This window comes from Microtus pennsylvanicus, chromosome X, assembly GCF_037038515.1.
Source record: "Microtus pennsylvanicus isolate mMicPen1 chromosome X, mMicPen1.hap1, whole genome shotgun sequence".
NCBI classification, from domain to species: Eukaryota; Metazoa; Chordata; class Mammalia; order Rodentia; family Cricetidae; genus Microtus; species Microtus pennsylvanicus.
The window spans coordinates 34,111,057-34,129,904 of record NC_134601.1 but is presented as its reverse complement, the minus strand read 5'-3'; the positions used below and the strand labels follow the sequence as shown (position 1 = coordinate 34,129,904).

At 40.2% G+C, this 18,848-nt stretch overlaps 1 protein-coding gene across 8 annotated transcripts in view; it reads right to left on the bottom strand.

Moving 5' to 3' along the window:
* Positions 1–18,848, bottom strand: part of Vsig1 (V-set and immunoglobulin domain containing 1) — a 163,166-nt gene that overhangs the window by 16,924 nt on the left and 127,394 nt on the right. For 7 of the 8 annotated variants that reach the window (XM_075958167.1, XM_075958168.1, XM_075958172.1 and 4 more), the window contains 2 exons: positions 7,188–7,351; positions 3,737–3,844 (listed from right to left, as the gene is read on the bottom strand). In XM_075958167.1, coding sequence (XP_075814282.1) covers positions 3,737–3,844; positions 7,188–7,351 — 272 coding nt within the window. The remainder of the gene's footprint in view (positions 1–3,736; positions 3,845–7,187; positions 7,352–18,848) is intronic. The other variant, XM_075958174.1, reaches the window with a different exon arrangement.

The window sequence follows — 18,848 nt, the reverse complement described above, 5'->3', positions numbered from 1 at the left end:
AAGGACTAGGACACGGAAGGGTACAACAACAGAGACCAGGCAGGGTGGTATAGGCCTAGGTCTCAGATGTGTACCTTACCTGTGAAAGCCCCCCATCCCTTCTATCCTGCTTCTTACACTGTAGTCTAATCGATATTTCCCTCACAGATGATAGATACCACAGGGATACGACAGGAGACCTAAAAAGTAAAGGCCTTGAGTTTAGGCTGCTGTCTGGGAAGGGAAGTTCCAAGCATTAGATAGCCAGATGTACAGAAGGGGCGTTCTGCTTGGGCAAGTCTGCCCTGCTAACTCTGTCCTTGGGAAGAAAACAAGAAAGGAATGTTTTCTTCAAACTGCTTATCTAATCACTCTGGAAGGGCTACAAGTTGGTTTCATTTTCCACAAAGAGTAATACTTAAAAGATCAAAGCTAAGTAAGAAAAAAAAGTTAAAGCTGAACAACAGCCAAGGCACGGTCCATACCACTAGGTGGCTGACATCCTTTGCTAAGAAAAAGTATTATCAGTTTGGAGATCAGAGCTACTGAGGCCAAGGTAAAGCCTCCTGTGTTCAACAGGCCGCATCCTTGCAAGGATGAGAGGAGCCTGGCTTTAAGAAAATCCATCCCCATGTTTCCTAAAGTAGTACTTGTTCAAAATTCTACCCATCGCTGCCTGTGCCCATGTTCATGACAGAGTCCCGCTTTATCTCAATGTCTCCTCTTCCTGCCCTCTTTGCCACGCTGGTGGCTGGTGGGTAGAGTCACAGAAGCCTGGTAGTGTCTAGATCCTCTTTGAGATCACTCAGTTCATGTCACTAAGGTTCAGGAGCCTTCAGGAGCCTGCTGGATATTGGACATATGAGACAAAGGTGGCACAGGGTCTAGAAGTAGGAGCAGGCCAGAGGGCACCATGGTATATGGAGGAGCTGGCATACCCTATAGAAACAAAGTGCTGGCCTAGCCAATCACAATATATCTGCTGGCCAAACCAGGCCCCGAGCCTCCAGTTTGCAAATTCGAACTCATTCTCATCTATTGCAGAGGACACTGAGGCCCTGATAGAGGAAATGATTCTTCCCAAGGTCAGAGAGCCAATTCATAGTCAAACCTGGAACCCAAGTCTCACGGTTCCTACTGTGAGCATTAAGTAGCACTCTCAGTCCTGCCCGAGACAAGGCTGATGATTTACCTTCCTCTTGGGGCTGTTCCACTGCCTGCGGCCATCTCCCTTTCCTCCCTCCTGCCCGTTGGTGCCGTTTCCTGGTCTGCTGCTTCTAACACTGAACAGTTTGGCCACACAATACACTCCACATTCTCCAGCTGTTTACACGGCCGCCTTCCTCGTCCCATCATGCCAAGTTCCTAGTCACACAAGGCTGCACAGCTGGCAGCCAGTTGTTTCCTCCAGTTCGCACTCCCACTCCCAAACAAGAAGCTTGGGGTATGAGCAGGAAGGCTTGAAAGGACCCCATCTGCTTTCCATTGGAGTCAGAGTGGGCTTTGCTAACTGCCATTAGCTTCCAGAGCTGCTTTCCAGGTTCCTTTGGGAGATATGGAAGCCTGGGCGTCCATAGCTAAACCACACATTCTTTCCTTTTCCTCCCTTCCAGCTCCCTGCTTTCCGGCCTTGCTCCTAAAGCAGCTAGGCAAGGGTGGGAAAGCAGCAGAGGGTTCAGGCCCAGAATGTTGTCTGGCCTGTACTGCTAAGGCTAGGATTGTACAGAACAGAAACAGGATACTGCAGGAAAGGCTCTCTTGTCCCATTTCACCAGCTAGTTATTGCTTGAGCCATCCACCATTTGAGGAACTGCTTTGCATAATTTTTGGTTGAACTAATGGGCGATCCCTGACTAGGGGCACTTCTTCAACAGAAATGACGTAAACTCCAGAGCAGATAAACACCAGTGAGAAGAGATGGAAGCCTTGTAGTGGTCTTCCCCGACAGCCACAGTAGCATTTGGGACGATTTGCTGCATGGCTTTGCTGCATGTGTTGCAGAACATTTAGTAGCTCTAAGCCAGCACCCACCAAATGTCACTAGGGGCTAGAGATTCTAAAACAATAAAATCAATGCCCTCTCCATTATTAAATTTCCCTGAAGTGATGGAATACACACACGCACACACACACACACACACCAAGATTACAGAACCATTTTCTACAGGAAAAAATGGTTTTAAAATGTAAGAAGCCAGAAAATATGAAGACAATAGATTTAGGGGAAGGAGTTGTCTAAATTGTAGACATGCTGTGGATATGAGGGAGGACTTTAGGGGAGCACTGTCTAATGGACCCACGCTAAACAGGGTCCGTGTGCATTTTATTCATGTCTAAGTGTCGTCTCTAGCTCTAGCATAACAAGCTAGCCTGGAAAGGGAAGAATCTATGGCCAGAGGGGCACCAGATCTCCCCAAACTTCCTTGTTAGCCTGCTTGTGCCAGCTGAGTTTCCAGAAAAGGGTACCCCCTGAGGGATGCTGCGAAGCTCTCCGTATTTCTGAACACAGGACATTTCTGAAGGGAGGACCAAATGGATAGTTTTTGTACTCAGGATCGGAGAACTTGTGGCAAGAGCAGTTTCCATGCACCAAAGGGACCTCCCTAGCAAGGACATTCAATGAAACACAGAATCTGGCCCTGGGTACTGAGAAACTCTAGGCCCCGGAGTCAATTGCTATTTAATGCAATGACTTTGAGGAGGAGGAGGAGGTGTGGCAAAAGCTGGCCACCAGCCTGATCAGAGCAGCTCTAGGGCCTGAACCTTTTTTAATTTTGTTTTTGTTTTTGATTTTCAAGACAGGGTTTCTCTGTGTAACTTTGGAGCCTGTCCTGGCACTTGCTCTGTAGACCAGGCTGGCCTTGAACTCACAGAGATCCGCCTGCCTCTGCCTCCCAAGTGCTGGGATTAAAGGCGTGCACCACCACCACCCTGAATCTTTTGGAAGAGGATTAAGGGAGTTCTCTTTAGAGGGATACCTAGCTCAGCCTGGATATAGTGGGGAGGGCCTTGGGCCTGCCTCAAGCCATGTGCTAGACTTTGTTAACTCCCCATGGGAAGGAAGCCTTACCCTCTCTGAGGAGTGGATGAGGGTGGGGGGAGGTGGAAGGAGTGAGAGGAGGGGAAGTAATGAGAACTGGGATTGGTATGTAAAATGAGAAAAGATTGTTTTAAAATAAATAAATTAGTTAATTAATTAAAAAATAATAGCGTTCCAGGCATGGGCATGAGAAGGTAAACTCCAAACTTCTCTAGGTTTTATTTTATTTTTTAAAAGTTATTTTTATGTACGTGTGTGTATCTATGTGGGGTTATCTGCATGGGTGGGAAGGTGCCCAAGGAGGCTGGAAGAAATTGTTGGATCTCCTGGAGTTAGAGCTCCCGGCAATTGTGAGCCATCTAACATGGCTGCTGGGAATCACATTCAGGTCTTCTATAATATCAGCAAGCTCCCTGAACTGCGGAGCCATCGCTCAAGGCCATACTTTTCTAGTTTTATGATACACACCTTAATTCCAGTACTTAGGAGGTTGAGGCAGGAGGATTCCAAGTTCAAGGCCAGCCTGTATTCTATAGCAAGGTCCTGTATCAAAAACCAAACCACAACAAAATAAACTTCCCCAGATTTATATAGGACTTGCACTGATCTGTATTGTTATCAAATGTAAACCCTCCCACCCCACTCCTAAGGCAGGTGCTAGTGTCCTAGACTGCAATTAGTGGAGGGGTCTAGTAGTACATCAATGGGTTTTCTTACCTGAGAGGTCCAGCTACATCTTCCCCGTGCGTCTCTTGCATGCGCCATATTTAGACACTGACTGACTGCCTTTTCCTCCATACCCTCAGTATTGGGGTGCGAGCCATGCTGTGTTTGAGCAGAAACGGGTGGATCTGAGAGCCGAATGCTACATGCTATATTGCTATATCAACTCAGGAGTTGCATTAAATCACTCAGTGGTCAGTCTAGCAACACCTTACTCTCATAGGTCACAGAATGTTATATAAACAGCAGTCTCTATGACAGATACGTGTGGGGGGACGGTGACTTCAGGGAGCCTTTAACTTGCTAGGAAGCCATTAGTGACCTTGAATTTCTGATCCTCCTTCTTCCACCTCCTGAGTCCTAGAATTACAGGCATGTGTGACCAAGCCTGCTTTATGTGGTGCTGGGGACTGAACACAGGGCTTCATGCACACTAGGAAATCATACTACCAACCGCTACAGCCTAGTGGTTTCTTTTTAGCATCCCCAAATACCCCACTAGCATTCACTAGAAAAACTTACAACATGTTCTACACAAGTCTGAATTCATGAAAATGAGCAGGGAAGGCACCAGGAGTCAAAGCCAAATTGTATTTTGAAAACTAGTATCTCAACTCAGGATGTCTATGAACTCTTAGCTGAACAAGTTCTGCTCAGGAATGAGAAGTAGCAGAAGAAAAGGGTTTGGGCTCTCCCTCTAGCCATTAGGGATCTGGTAGGGAGAGCAATTGGGGGTTCAAGGTCAGGAAATCCTTGAAGAGCTGTCATGGCTGAGTTACATAGTTATACTAAGTGTATCTTGTTGGGCTGGTTTTCCTGGTCCCTCTGATATAGCTGGGACATGGATGAGATAATTTTGCAAAATCAAATTTTAATGAATGGTGATAGTAATGATAATAGCTCACATTAACTGAATGTTTGCAGTATAGAAGACTTCCTACTGTTTCACAAGAACAATGTCATTCAATTTTTTTCATTAAAGCTGTTAAGATAGGTAAGTAGCCCCATTTTTCAGATGGGAAAATCTGAATCTCTAAAACGTCAAGTGATTCGTCCAGGGTTATCCAGCCAGCAAATAGGTGGCAGAGTGAGGAACAGAACTGATATCCATCCAGAAGTTTCTACTGGAACTCCAAACTGAGCCCAAAGAAAAGCCCATGTGCACATGGTAGGAGAGGAGACGAGAGGGAAGAAGGGGGAGAAGAGGAGGGAAGCGAGGAAATCCAGTTATCTTGGAGTAGGGGCTCAAAGGGGGCTGTGATGGGAATGGGGCAGGGGAAGGAGGCTGAAGGAAGATGGAACAACAGGAAGAAAAGAAAGCTTTGCTTTGGCAGGTGTTTTCACACTCCTTGTCCTCAAGCAGCCCTGATCGTCCCTGTCATCCTCACACAGACTTTGCGCTGCTCTCAAGCATTTTTCCTTTCATCTAGCAGCTTAGGGGAAAGGACCTCATTTGATCTGGCAAGTAGAGAAAGCAATTCATCAAATACTTGTCAAAAGATTTTTCAAAAGTTCTAAGAGAAGTCCCGAGCTCAAGCCAAACGCACGATAATTGGCTACGGCTTCATGCCCTGCGGTCTCTCCCTAAGAAAAATTCAGAGCTAGTCACAATTCTCTCCCAGCTTTTAAGCGGCTAGAGCTCAATCAAGAGGTGTCTCTGTAAATTCCAGTATCAGGGGATGGAAAGTGAAGAATCTGCACTCTGGAGCTCAGATTCGCTTTGCCTGGCCTCCAGGAAGTCGAGTACATCTTGCATTGAGTATCAAGCACAAGACATTTCAAAAGATGCTGGGGTCTCTCTAAATTCAGCTAGCACTAGAAAAAAGAGAAGGACAATGTGTTGAAAGGACTACTAAGAAATCAAATTTTTAAAAGAACAAATCATGTGATTATTGAAAACAACTGTGGGCAAAAGCAATTCTTTTTTAGTTGACACAAGCATGCCAGGTCACTTTGGGGATGGAAACTGGCAGCATTAGTATTTTTTCTTTTTTTTTTTTTTTGGTTTTTCGAGACAGGGTTTCTCTGTGGTTTTGGAGCCTGTCCTGGAACTAGCTCTTGTAGACCAGGCTGGTCTCAAACTCACAGAGATCCGCCTGCCTCTGCCTCCCAAGTGCTGGGATTAAAGGCGTGCGCCACCACCGCCCAGCTAGCATTAGTATTATTATTTGCTGCTGATGGTGATGCTTGCATGGGATAAGAGTGAGAGGGCTTTATATTTTTTAAGTGTTTTCATATGCCTTGTCGCCACGAGTACTGTCATTCTACTGTATTTGAAAGAGAGGGAGGCATGGAGTGATACCAATATTGTCTAACCATAACCAATATTAAACAAAACTGTTTAATGATGAATACAGGGTACCATTGAAGGACTCTCCCTGTGGGTGTGCTCTTTGATAAGGAAAAGTTCACAGTCTCAGATAAAGAAATTGAGTACCAACAAAGAGTCAGTGAGCTAAGCAGAAGCTTAGCTGGCTAAGATGTAGTTCCTCCAAGCTTACTTTCCTCTCCCTCCACTTCTGCTTCTAGGCCATGTTCCCTTATCTTTCTAATGAACAAAGCTCCCTTTTCCTCCAAAGCCCAACCCAGGAGCCGCTGACTATCCCACCCCACTGGTGTTTGTCTCTTCTCTATTTGGGGTCATGAATCATTTTGAGAACCTGGTAACTGGAGATCTTTTTCTTCAAGAGATGTATAAAGGTACGAATGGTATGTGCGTTTGCATACACATGTGCCCAGATGTACACATCTCTCTGTAATACAATTTTATCTCTTGGGATAATTTTCAAAAATAATTACTATTCAAAGTCAAATGAAGAAAATCTAGCGATAGGCATTTTGCCTGTGGAATCATCATCCTTCCCCATAGGTGCTCATCCACCCTATTCTGGCAACTTCTCCCAAACCCCTTACTCACCCCTTCCATTCTTTATCTTCTAACCTCATGCTGCCCTCGATTACATAGGGTTCAATGCTACCATGATCCTTCTCCACTGATCTGTGGAATCTCTAATTGTCAGGACTCAATCTGGAACAATGAGTGAATTCCCTTCACAGGCAGATCCCAGTCATTAAATTAAGCAGAGTCATTGGGGTGGCATGTGAACTGGATTCTTCTGGAAATAACGGGGAAACTTCTGGAAGATATCTTTTAAAAAGCTACTGCTTACTTCACATACGAGGAAGCCTGTGGCTATTCTGGAATACATGATATATATGGTGCTGACTATTCAAAATTGAGATAACAGACAAACATAAACAAGGTAACTCAAAGACCACGTCATTCAGATAGACTGTCTTCCCTAAACAGCTATCTAAAAACTCTGTGTCTCAAGTTTTGTCATTGTTCTCACTACTTCCTTCATATTTCACTGTTCCTTCATATGCTCATCCCAACGGTTTTCAAAAAGAACTACTTAGTGGGAATAATTTAGAGAATCCTTACAGAAATTGGCTCCATGTCCTTATTGTGGAAGAAAGACCATTGGATTGTGAGCTTGTCCAGCGACGTCACAGTGGTGGTATAGAGGCAGAGCAGAGTGACATTAGATCCAACAGTCACATTCAAGAAACTGTCTGGGATCGTCACTTGCACCATACTAACATGACCTGAAAAGACAAGCATCAGATAATTAGTAGTACATATGTTCTGATGGCATTTTCATCACACAATACAAAACATCTTGTCTAGTGACGCTAAGACAGGGAAGAGAGCAGAATGAAACATACAGGAGACCTGAGGCAGAAAATAAACACAGGAAAGACTTTATAACTCATAAGTTTCTAACAAGTTATGACATGAAGATGATCAAAACCTAGGTGACAGTGAGGTAGTGACATCGGACTAGCAATTCATATATGGGTCAGGTTATACACAGCTCCTTACTGTCTTGCTCAGGGACACTAAAGGGCTTGAGGATGGAGAACAACCAACTCAGATTTCTCATGATACAGTGGTCCTTGAATACAGATTTCCCATGATACAGTCGTCTTTGAATACAGAGCATTTATTTAAGAAAAATTAGATAAGTCAGAAGCTAAGGCTTTGCTAGGGCTTTCAAATCCCAAACTACAAAAATTCCAGATGAGTTCTATACCCAAGAACTGTGGTGGGGGTGAGGGGATTACTGGGAGATCTGTTATATCCAAGGTTGTACTAAGATGTCAGTTTTCTTTTACACTTTCATCCTTTTATGAGTGGAGCGAACCAAAATCTAAATAACAGGTAATTTTTGTCACTGATCTGGTGACTAAAGGAATATGTGTTGTATATTTTCCTAATTTTTTTGTTTTAATTTTTAACAGAGTAAATGTAGACAGAAATATTGCACATAAAGAAACCACTTTGAGGAACATCAGTAACTTTTTATGGAGTTGAAGATGAAAAACAGAGACTTGGGCATGCTAAGTAGGCATACTAAGTAGCTACAACCTCATTCTCTTCATTACTGATTTGTGTTTAGTTGCATTATATTGAAATGCCATGCTGTGCACAATTTCCATTATTTTAAATTCAGGCTTTCAGGGCCCAGTATGTGGTTTCTCTTAGTCCATGTTCTGTAGGTGCTTGGGGGGAAACGTCCATTATGCTATTGTTTGGTTGTGCGCTCTATACAAGAAGATATAATTTAAAGTACTGTAATACACATAACATGCACAAGACTCTGAGTTCAATTCCCAGCACTGCAAAATAAAAGATTAAATAAACCACTATGAATATGTGAATGGACGCCAATTTGTTGTAGTAAGGCTACTTGTTCATTTCCTGGCTGCCCAGACTCCTGAAATAACCACACAGAAACTGTATTAATTAAATCACTGCTTGGCCCATTAGATCTAGCTCCTTATTGGCTGACTCTTACATATTAATTTGATTCATTTTTATTAATCCGTGTATCACCACGTGGCAGTGGCTTACCAGCAAAGTTTTGGCATGTCTGTTTCTGGCAGCGGCTCCATGGCTTTTCTCCTACTCCATCTCTTTTCTCCCAGCATTCAGCTTAGTTTTCCCCGCCTATATAAGTTCTACCTTACTATAGGCCAAGCCAGTTTCTTTATTCATTAATCAATAAAAGCAACACATAGACAGAAGGACCTCCTACACCACATAGCAATCTACTGGTGTCAATATTTTACTAGTTGGAGTGATATGTGTAAATTTCACTTACATTTAGGGCCACTTACCTTTTCAATATTTACATGTCATCGTCTCAAGTCCAAGATAATGGTATAAGAGAGTGCTGTAGTTTTTGTCTCAATTATCACATATGACACACAGCATTTATGAGTTAAAGCAGATACACACATACACATATTCATATTTCTGCCCTTTCTTTTGTTCCTTTTGTCTCCATAATGCTTTAAGATCTTTCTTTTTATCATCTTCTATATTTCAGAAGTAATTCCTTGAGCCATTCTTCAAGGGTATGCCTGCTAGATGAAGATATTTTCCCCCTTTGACTGAGAATCTCATTATTATTTTCCCTTAATTCTTGAACAATAGTTTCACCAGATACAGATTCTATTTCCTGTCATCTCTGCTATACTTCTGAGTCTATCAGCATGTTTCTTATTTTTATTATTGTATTTTTTTAGTTCTATAATTTCCATTTGAGTTTCCTGGGAAGACAAATAATCTAATTTTACTTAAAAATAATTCAAAGTAGAGGAAAGGAAATTGAGGATGAAGTTATACATTAAAAAAGTCTTCAGGACTGAAAATATGGATCAGGGTACTTGGCTAGCATGTGTAAAGCCCTGATTTTGATCACCAGCAATGCAGAAAAAAGTCTTCAGAGAAATAGATGACTACAATGCCTGACTCTTATTTGACTTCTTGTTTCTCAATTTAAAATTAACTGAAAAATACTTGTACATATGGGATGCATGTGTTACAGTATCATTGATGTTCTGATATATTACAGACACCTCCCATCTAACTGGAACCTGTTGAACATCAATTTCGTGCTAAATACTGGGGAGACAATGTTGAATGAGAGTCCCAATCTCTGACTGCCATGTCAAAGCAACAGAAAGCCATTTCTAGCCCACCAGTGTGGTAGTGAATGAAATTCAATGATATAAGCAATACAAATCTGATTCAAACATTTCCTATTTTTCATAAGAGACACATATGCCTGTAATAATTTGAGATTGTAAAAGCTCAGAAATTACATATTGGAATTCAGACAGTATTTTCAAACTTTACATGGGACATTTTTAAGAACACTATACATTGTCTCACGGTAACAATTGGCAAAGCAAAATCACCAAACCATTTTATTGCTCATATTGCTCATATTGCCCATATTCAGCAACATAAACAATTCTTAAATTCTGAGGAACAGATAGTTTTCAGGCATTGGCCAACCTTAATAAAGTGACAACAAACAACAGAGCTTAGATCTGTGTTTTTAATTTTTAATTTTTCAAATAAACTTCTTTAGAAAAACCTCAGCCCATGCCAAGCCTCGTGTCTTTCTTTCTGCCTGCTGCCTGAGAATCAAGACATAAAGCTGTCAGCTACTGCTCCAGTACCGTGATTGACTGCTTCCTGCTGTAATGATAATAGACTAAATGTCTCAGCACTGACTACCTGGAACTCATTCAGTTTGGCTTGTATCTCTTTGACATGCATCAATCTAAACTTTATCATGGAACATCATTTACACACTGGTTGTGAGATTTAACAGTTTGAATATATCATATGTTTGGTTGTTTAAGGACATCATACTCCAGAAGTCCCTGTAATAAAGTGAACCACAGGCAGGTGTACGGTTTCTCTGCTCTACAGAAATCAATGAAACAATCAGGATATCTGAATTCAATACAGAAAATGATTTAGTAGAAGAGGATTTGACAAATCGCCAAAACACTGGGTTTGTAAAAACGTAAATGAGAAAAGAAAACATAATAATGAAGATAACTTGGTTTTCCCAGACACTATGAAACTCATTCACCCAACAGACACTTAACCCACAGGCCTGAGACAGAAACACTTTTATCTTCTTTTTTCCCTAGAAGTGAAGCCAGGTGGTGGTGGTGCACACCCCTAATCTTAGTAGGTAGTGGCAGTCACATCTCAGAGTTTGAGGCCAGCCTGGTATACACAGGGAGTTCCAGGACAGGCAGGACTACACAGAGAAACCTTTTCCCAAAAAACAACAAAAACAAAACCAAACAAACAAACAAAAAAGTGAAAAAATAAATTATATTTATTTTTTAAAATTTGGTCCTGCCTCAAGTTAGTATACCAGACCTTGTTGATTCCCCAAGGAAGACCTTACCCTTTCTGCGGAGTGAATGCAGGATGGGAGAAGGGGAGGGAGGGGAACTGAGGTTGGTATGTAAAGTGGAAAAGCAATTTAATAAAAAAAATATGAAAAAGGATAAAAAACATGGAGTATTTTGGCTATCAAGGTACTAACAACAGCATCAGGCAGAAAATGCGCCTTTAATTGCTTCACATTGGAAGATTATGCTGTGGTGGGAAATTAAAGGAGTTATGATTGAGAAAGAAGTCATGGGAAGAATCTCTGCTCAGACCAATGAGTATATATTACCACAGAAGCAAGGGTTTCAAATTCCAAGTGTAAATCAAGAACTAATGAATAGTCTTGTATGTACAACCTGACTCTTAAAGGGTGAGAAGAAACATGTACAGAAGAGGTATAAGGTCCCAGGAGACCAGAGAGAGAGAAGTCAATCCCTCAATGATCTCAGCACAAGCATTGCTTTTCAGTGCAGTAATATAAATGGAGAAGATGATTCAGGAATATTCCAAAGAAATCTGATGACAGAAAAATAAAACACTGAGAAACAAGAGTCTAAAAACCAAGTACATATACTGACACTTCTGATGAGCCTTCAGAAATGGATTTTTCTTATATTTTAATATAAGACAATATGATCCATCAGAAATGATGGATCAGTGGTTTAGAGCATTTTTTACTCTTCAAGAAGATACCGGTATCCTTGTCAGCACCTACATGCTGACTCACAACTATCCCTATCATTCCAGATCGGACCCCTCTTCAAAACTCCGTAGGCACCAGGAACATACATGGTACACATACATTCATGTAGGTAAAACATGCATGCACATAAAATAGTTGTAAAAACTTTAAAAAATATTTCCTTCATGGCACAACTGTTCAATTCATCTGTTTAAGGAAATTCAATATTTCAGTGCTTTGTGACACAAGCATCAATATTTTTCTATTTTGAAACACATCATACTAATCTATAGAATATGGCACATCATTTAGAGGAACTATGCACATGTCACATATTCTTTAACATCAATAGTATATTTAAAAGCATATAGTTAAGTATGACAAGAATGTTCAGTAGCCTGAAGATGGGAGTACTTGGGTACAATGGCAATAGGTAAATAGAGCAGAGATTCAAACAACTGCAATTATAATAACGGAGTCCCTGAAATACAACTGCCCAATCATTTTGATATTCCAGGATAAGAGACATAAATATATATCAAAATGATATAGTGTTTTTTATCCCAGAATATAAAAAATGATTTCCATTATCATTAATTCTGCTCTACACAGGAAAAATATCATTGTGGGTTCATGGGCATTTAGTTTCTAGTTTTAGTTATAATTTTAATTTCTCAATTTTTGGCATTTGGCCATTCTTTCAGTTGGCTCTTATGTCCCTTTGAAGAGCCTCACAAATGTGCTTTACTAGCTCGGATCAGTCTTTTGTATTTTCTGTCTTGTACATAGAATAAACCACTTCTGTAAACAGCCTTGTATCTTTGGATTCAACAGTGTGATTGAAAATTAAGATCTGGATAGTAAAAAAAAGAAAGAAAGCATTCTGTTACTGCATATTATTTAATCCTCTAAGATCATGCTCTAGCTCACCACCGTCCAATAGAACTTTCTGTGAAGCTGAAGATGGAGGTGGACGTGGAAATATTCTGGCTCCACCCCATTCAGTTCAGTAGTCACTACTCATGTGGAATGTGGCTAGGAAAACTGATGAGGTCATGGTGTAATTTTACTTAACTTGAATTAATTTAAATTTAGATAGTCACATGTAGATAATGAACAGGGCAAACGTAGTACTAACCAAGAGGTAGCTCTGTGAATATCAGAAGAAAAAGAATTCTTTCTTTGGGTTAAATTTACTTTATATTGAAAAACAATATTTAAAATTGAGAAAATAAAAACACCCACATTAACCGAATGCACATAAGTAATAGGCTGAAGACTAATACCCGATTTAAACAAAACAAAACCCTGACTTACAATTTTCCTCCATGACTTGATTGAATTAATGAACAAAGCAAAACTGTGAATGTGGTTGAAATGTACATGACTGCTTCTAAAAATAAGTGTTTATCATCTAAGGAAAATAATTCAAGATGTGTATGCTTAAATTAATCAGCATTCTAAAGAGTTTAAATGTGCTCTATTTTGGTGATGATTATGCACCCATTTAATGCCTAAAATGTGGGTAAGGCCCTTGCTTATTTGGAGGATTAGTAGACTACTACTGTGCCACAGCAAAAATACTGCCCAATTGACTGTACTGACCGGGTGCACTTCAAGTGATTTCATTTCTGCCCCCTTCCATGTAAAGTTGCTTCATTTTTTTTAGTTGCAGAATAATATAACCAAAGGATCATACAATTTTTGCGTTTGATTTCAAAACCAACATTCAAATATATCACTTCTTTTGAATGCATCCCTCCCTTAGAGGAAAACAAGAGTGACATATTCCACCAGGTGACAATTACATATCACATGGAGCTAAAACGATCTGCATCAATTTTTGCGGGAGAAAGTTTTAACTAAAATTAGTTTTGCTGAAATGGAAATTAAAATAAGACCTCAGACATCGCTGAAAGTATTTTGATTAAACTAACGTCTTCCTGATTAGCTGTGCAGAAATTTGATTTTAAATGTGACTATGAAAATCATTTCCAGATGTTTGGGTTTGGGGGTAGTGAATTTTTCTTACAACATGTTTACTATGCAACATGTTTGATACAAAAAAAATAGCCTTTCTATGAAACAAATGCAGGTTAAGCATAAAGCTGTACTTTTAGAGAGACATTATCAGCTGATGGCTCAGGACAGTGAAGTGACGTGGATGTCTGTGAATAACACATATAGATTACCTAAATCTTCTTTTGTCTGGCGTTCACACGAATGCGACTACAGTGGATGATATTATATTATACTCCATTTCCACGTCACCTGCTGTGTTATCCGAGTTTGCTTTGGGCCCGCTAAAACACTGCATATGTCAAACAATGACAACAAAACCACACCACTAATTAAGAAAAATACCCAGGTATTTATGGCTCACTCTGATTGGGCCATCTACTGAAAGTTACAAACAAGATCCAAGCATCATGCTAAGTTTAAATAATAAAAAATGAGGAACAAGGCATAGGCTCCATTTGAATGCAATATCCATTCCTATAAAGAGAAATTGATAATTTACTCAAATCTGAGTGGTAAGATTATATTTTCATTTATAAATATACACATTCTCAAATATAGTGAATATCCATTCTATTTATCATCAGTAAAATTATAGGTTTATATGCATATATTTATAATACAAGTCGTTCATGTACCTATTACGATCTCTCTAATATAGAACAGGGTAAGACTTTACATAAAGAATTAAAAGGTGTGCTCATTTAGGGTTGGTGCAGAAAACTTATGGTTTGACCAAAGTAGCTAACAATCAAAGGGAATGACAAAGATTTACCATATTTATTAAATAGAAACAAAATTCTAAGGTAAAGTAACTAAGTAACACGTTTCAGGCTCTATGGCCAGGAAAGATCATGGAATAAATTCAAAATTGCTTTCCGGTGACTTTTGACTCCATAGAACATCTTTGTTTAAACATTTAAGAATGGATATTTAAAGATTTACTACTAACCAGAAGACAATATTAGAATTAGTATTTTTCCTAATCATAAAAAATCAGGAAAATAAAATCAAAATCTTTAATTATATAACTCAGAAGTAACCATGATTATTATATTTCCTTCTTTTAATTTATTATAATTAATGTTTGCATGTCTTGACACTTCACATATTTTATCCTGAGCAGGCTTTCGTATCACTAAATATGCTTATAAAATTGTAAGCTAATGACAGACTAACATTACGCATGACTTAAAAATAATGTTTGATAAACATTATTGTAGCTACCACAAACTTAACTTACCATCAGAACAGATTGAAAAGACACATGGCGTTTGCTTTAAAACCTCAGCCAAGGGACTTTCCAAATTAATTACCTCTTCTGGGCTTAACAAACAAAACAGTTTGAGTCTCTAAAAATGATTTTGTTCTGCTCAAATCCCTAAAACCAACCATACTGTAATTTCTGCAATGCATTCCTACAACTTGAAAACCAGACTTTGAAGGAAATCTTTGCTAACCGAGCGCTCTATGAGTCTCTCTCGTCACCGAGACAAATATGCTCGCTCACACAATCTTGAGCCCCGGCTCCGCTTGTTGTGGCAAAGTGAGGGAATCATGGTGAACTCTGGGGAAACAGTGAGCTAACGCAGAAATCTTATCTTTAAGCACAAACTTTGCTTTCTGAGTAAATTCCCTTGTTCACTTTTCAAACTAAATAAAAAAATTGGGAAAACCAACTGGAAAACATATTTCAGAAGCGGTGTAAGCCAATTTTACTGCAGACTGACCTCCCAATCATCAACACGGAGGAACATATTTGCTAAGCAAAAGTTCTGAAAAGAGAAAGAACAGCACACTAATCACAGTCTCTTGGAAGTCTGGGAGAGGAAGATTTCTGTAAAAATTTGCAATTTTAGTCTAAAGAGCAATTCGACTTCCGGTTGCTAACGATAATTGGAAGATCCATTCCTTACCTGCAAGGCAGTTTAATATCAGAAAGACCTTCCAAAACGCGAACACCATCATCCTGAGAATCGCTTGGAGCAGCAGGTGCCCGTCAGGAGTTTGCCTGAACTAGGCTAGTATGAAACTGGCTTCTTCAATCACACCGAGGTTTGCCCGGCTTATCTGCTGGGCATCACCAAGCAAATAGGCCTCTTCCAGCTTGCTTATTGGGTACAGACCTCTCTCCCAGCAGATCTGTGTTTATTTGAAACACTTTTCCCCGGGTGTGTTCCCTTGATATATTTGCTACTGTGTTAATAATAAACTCATGGATTTAAATTCTTCCAGCTCTTTGTACAGATTCTCTTAGCTCGCATTGTTTAAAATCAAGCTTATTAAAAACTTGTACTTGGAGGAGAGAAGAAACAGTTGTAAAGAGAATGTATGCAAATAAAATTTGACAAGGTTAATTAATTTCAAGTAGGTCCATGAAGATATAGTTGGAGAGAAGTTAAGCAAATAAAATTTGACAAGGCTAATTAATTTCACATAGTTCCACGAAAGTCTTAACCCACTAAGCACCTTTCATAAACTAGGTTAGTCAATTGGTGATATAGGTTTCCCTGGGGATTTGAGGTTCAGAGAAAGGGCCCAGAGACTGTGAAGTAAAAACGTGTTCATTCCTATGGGAACAAATTCTAAACACATTGCTTTTTTTTAAGGCTCATCATCTATCAAAAATGGAAGTAAAATTCCATTCTTATGTCTTCCAAGTTAGAAACGATGCAATACTCACTAACTTAATGTGCAAAATCAGGGGAGTTAATAGATGCTCCAAGTCTGCCATTAGTTGAGTCTGCGTTTTTGCAGAATTAAGTTACTCTTTAGATGCTACGGGGTTTGTTTGGAAATTAGGGGTTCACTAGGTGGGCATGGGAGAAGGTGAGCATTTTTTAAGATACTCTGAGAAACCTAAGGGCATCCCCTAGTCCTGCTTCCAGCTCTATAGCGACTCTCAGCAGCTGCCTTGTGAAGGCTCTTCTGGACTTCTTCATCCTGTATCCCAGTCTTGGGCTAAGGCCCCAACTCTAGTAAGGCATTTTCAGTAACACTCTCCATGGACTGCCAGCATGCCTAGAGTCCTGCATCTGGATTCCCAGCTACTTATGATCTGATCCTCATTACATCTCAACTTTAGCCACAGGAAATGCCGTAGAGATTTATTGCTCAGTGTTTAGTCAGATGAAAAACGCCCGTTTCAAACGACATGCTTTATGAACTTTAATTTAGAAAAAAAAAAACGATTTTACCTCTATCTTTCTTCAGCCAAGTGAATTCCTCCCTCTTCAGAAAACCATTTCATGTTCATCAGAACAGACTCCTCCTTCTAAACCTTTCCCTATCCACACCTATGTCTGATGCCAAACCTTAAGGACTTCCATTCCTTAGAATTTTCCTTTCCCTCATTTTGCTGCCTAAGCACACGCTTAGACATTGTAAATAAATGTACATGTCAACCCTCCTCTGGGTGCCCTTGCTTATCAATTTACATTTTGTTTGGAGGTGATCAATATTGGAAATTGGTACTCAAATGTTCCCTGGAGTTTCCTTTTCATTAACTGAGTCTCACCTAAATCCAGTGACAGCGTGCCCTTTGAAGACAGTGAGCTCCTTCGGGGAGGAAGATTAGGCCTTATGTGGGAAGGTCATCACTTAAGAGTGTGTCCCAAAATGGACCCAATAATCCATATTCTTGCAGCAGCAATATGATGAGTCATATTCCCAGACCTATGCAGACCTTCCTTGAGAACCAGCTTAATTTGGGGTACTGAGCAATAGAGAATGGGGAGAAAGAGAAGAAATAGCAGATGACAGAGAAAACCAGGTTTTCTTCTTCAAGGTAGGAATTGTGCACAAGACATTTTTCTGCAAATCAGTATCGTGTGTCCTTGATACCTCCTTCCCTTCTGAGCCCACCTTCACAGTCCCCTGAGTTCCTAGGTTGTCACTATGGGAGAATTCACAACGCAGATACTTAATACTCCAAAGTTCTTCCTCCTTTCTATCTGTATTCCTCCAGGAAGCAGCCCCTTCTGTAAAAGAAGATCTCACTTTCAGGGCAGGAGGGAACCGATGAACAATCTGCAATCCTTTTTCATTGTTTGATGATCAATTGCTTCTGTCCTCTAAATACATTTCTGATCAGGAGAATTAATCAATGCGACATGGAGACAAAGTGTAGGGAAAGTTCTGCACTAGCGGACAGCTCGTAGGCTGGCCCTTTGGAGGCCCTCACCAGTTCTAAGCCCTGGTTAAGCTTTGGATTCTAAGGCCATCAAATCTCCAAAAGAGCCAGCGTTCACATTTAGAAAACATTGGCATTTCTATGGAGGTGAGTAAAGAAAGAGCTTGTTTAGACTGAGCCATTTTCTGTTTTCTTTTGCTTTGTTGAAAATTTCACTGTATGAGTACTGCATTTACATCAGTTCCACTCCCTTTACTCCCCACAAGAATTCCTCCCTTTCTCCCTTCCACTCCCTCTCAAATTCATGACCTAGTCTCCTTTTTGGGTACAGTGCTTTTCAACCAGGGGATTTCTATGTTTCCTCCCACATTCCATATGTGACCGTAGCAGAGTTTCAATATAACCAATTGCCTGTTTTATTTTTATAAACTTGACAAAAAAATCTAGACATATCTGGCAAAGGAATCTCAGCTGAGAAAAATGCCTAACAGGCCTGTAGGCAAGTCTATATGATGTTTTCTTGATTAAATGATTGATGTGGGGTGTGTGCAGACCACTGTAGTCCTGGGTTGTATAAGAAAGCAAACTGAGCAAGACAAGGGACACTAAGCAGCATCTCTCCATGGTTTTTGCTTCAGGTCCTGCCTTGACGTACCGCTTTGGCTTCCTCCAATGGACTGTGCCCTGGGATATGTAAACCAAAGACCACTTTCCTCAAGTTGTTTTTGGTTGTCTTGTGTTATCACCGCAATAGAAACCCTAAGACACTGATCTTTATAACTAGAAAACTTTGGGGGAATGAAAAGAGTATTACTGAGCCGGGCAGTTGGCACACGCCTTTAATCCCAGCACTCGGGAGGCAGAGGCAGGAGAATCTTTATGAGTTGAGGCTAGCCTGGTCTACAAGAGCTAGTTACAGGCTAGTCTCCAAAGCCACAGAGAAACCCTGTCTCAAAAAAACCAAAAAAAGGAAAAAAATAAAAGAGCATTATTGGTAATT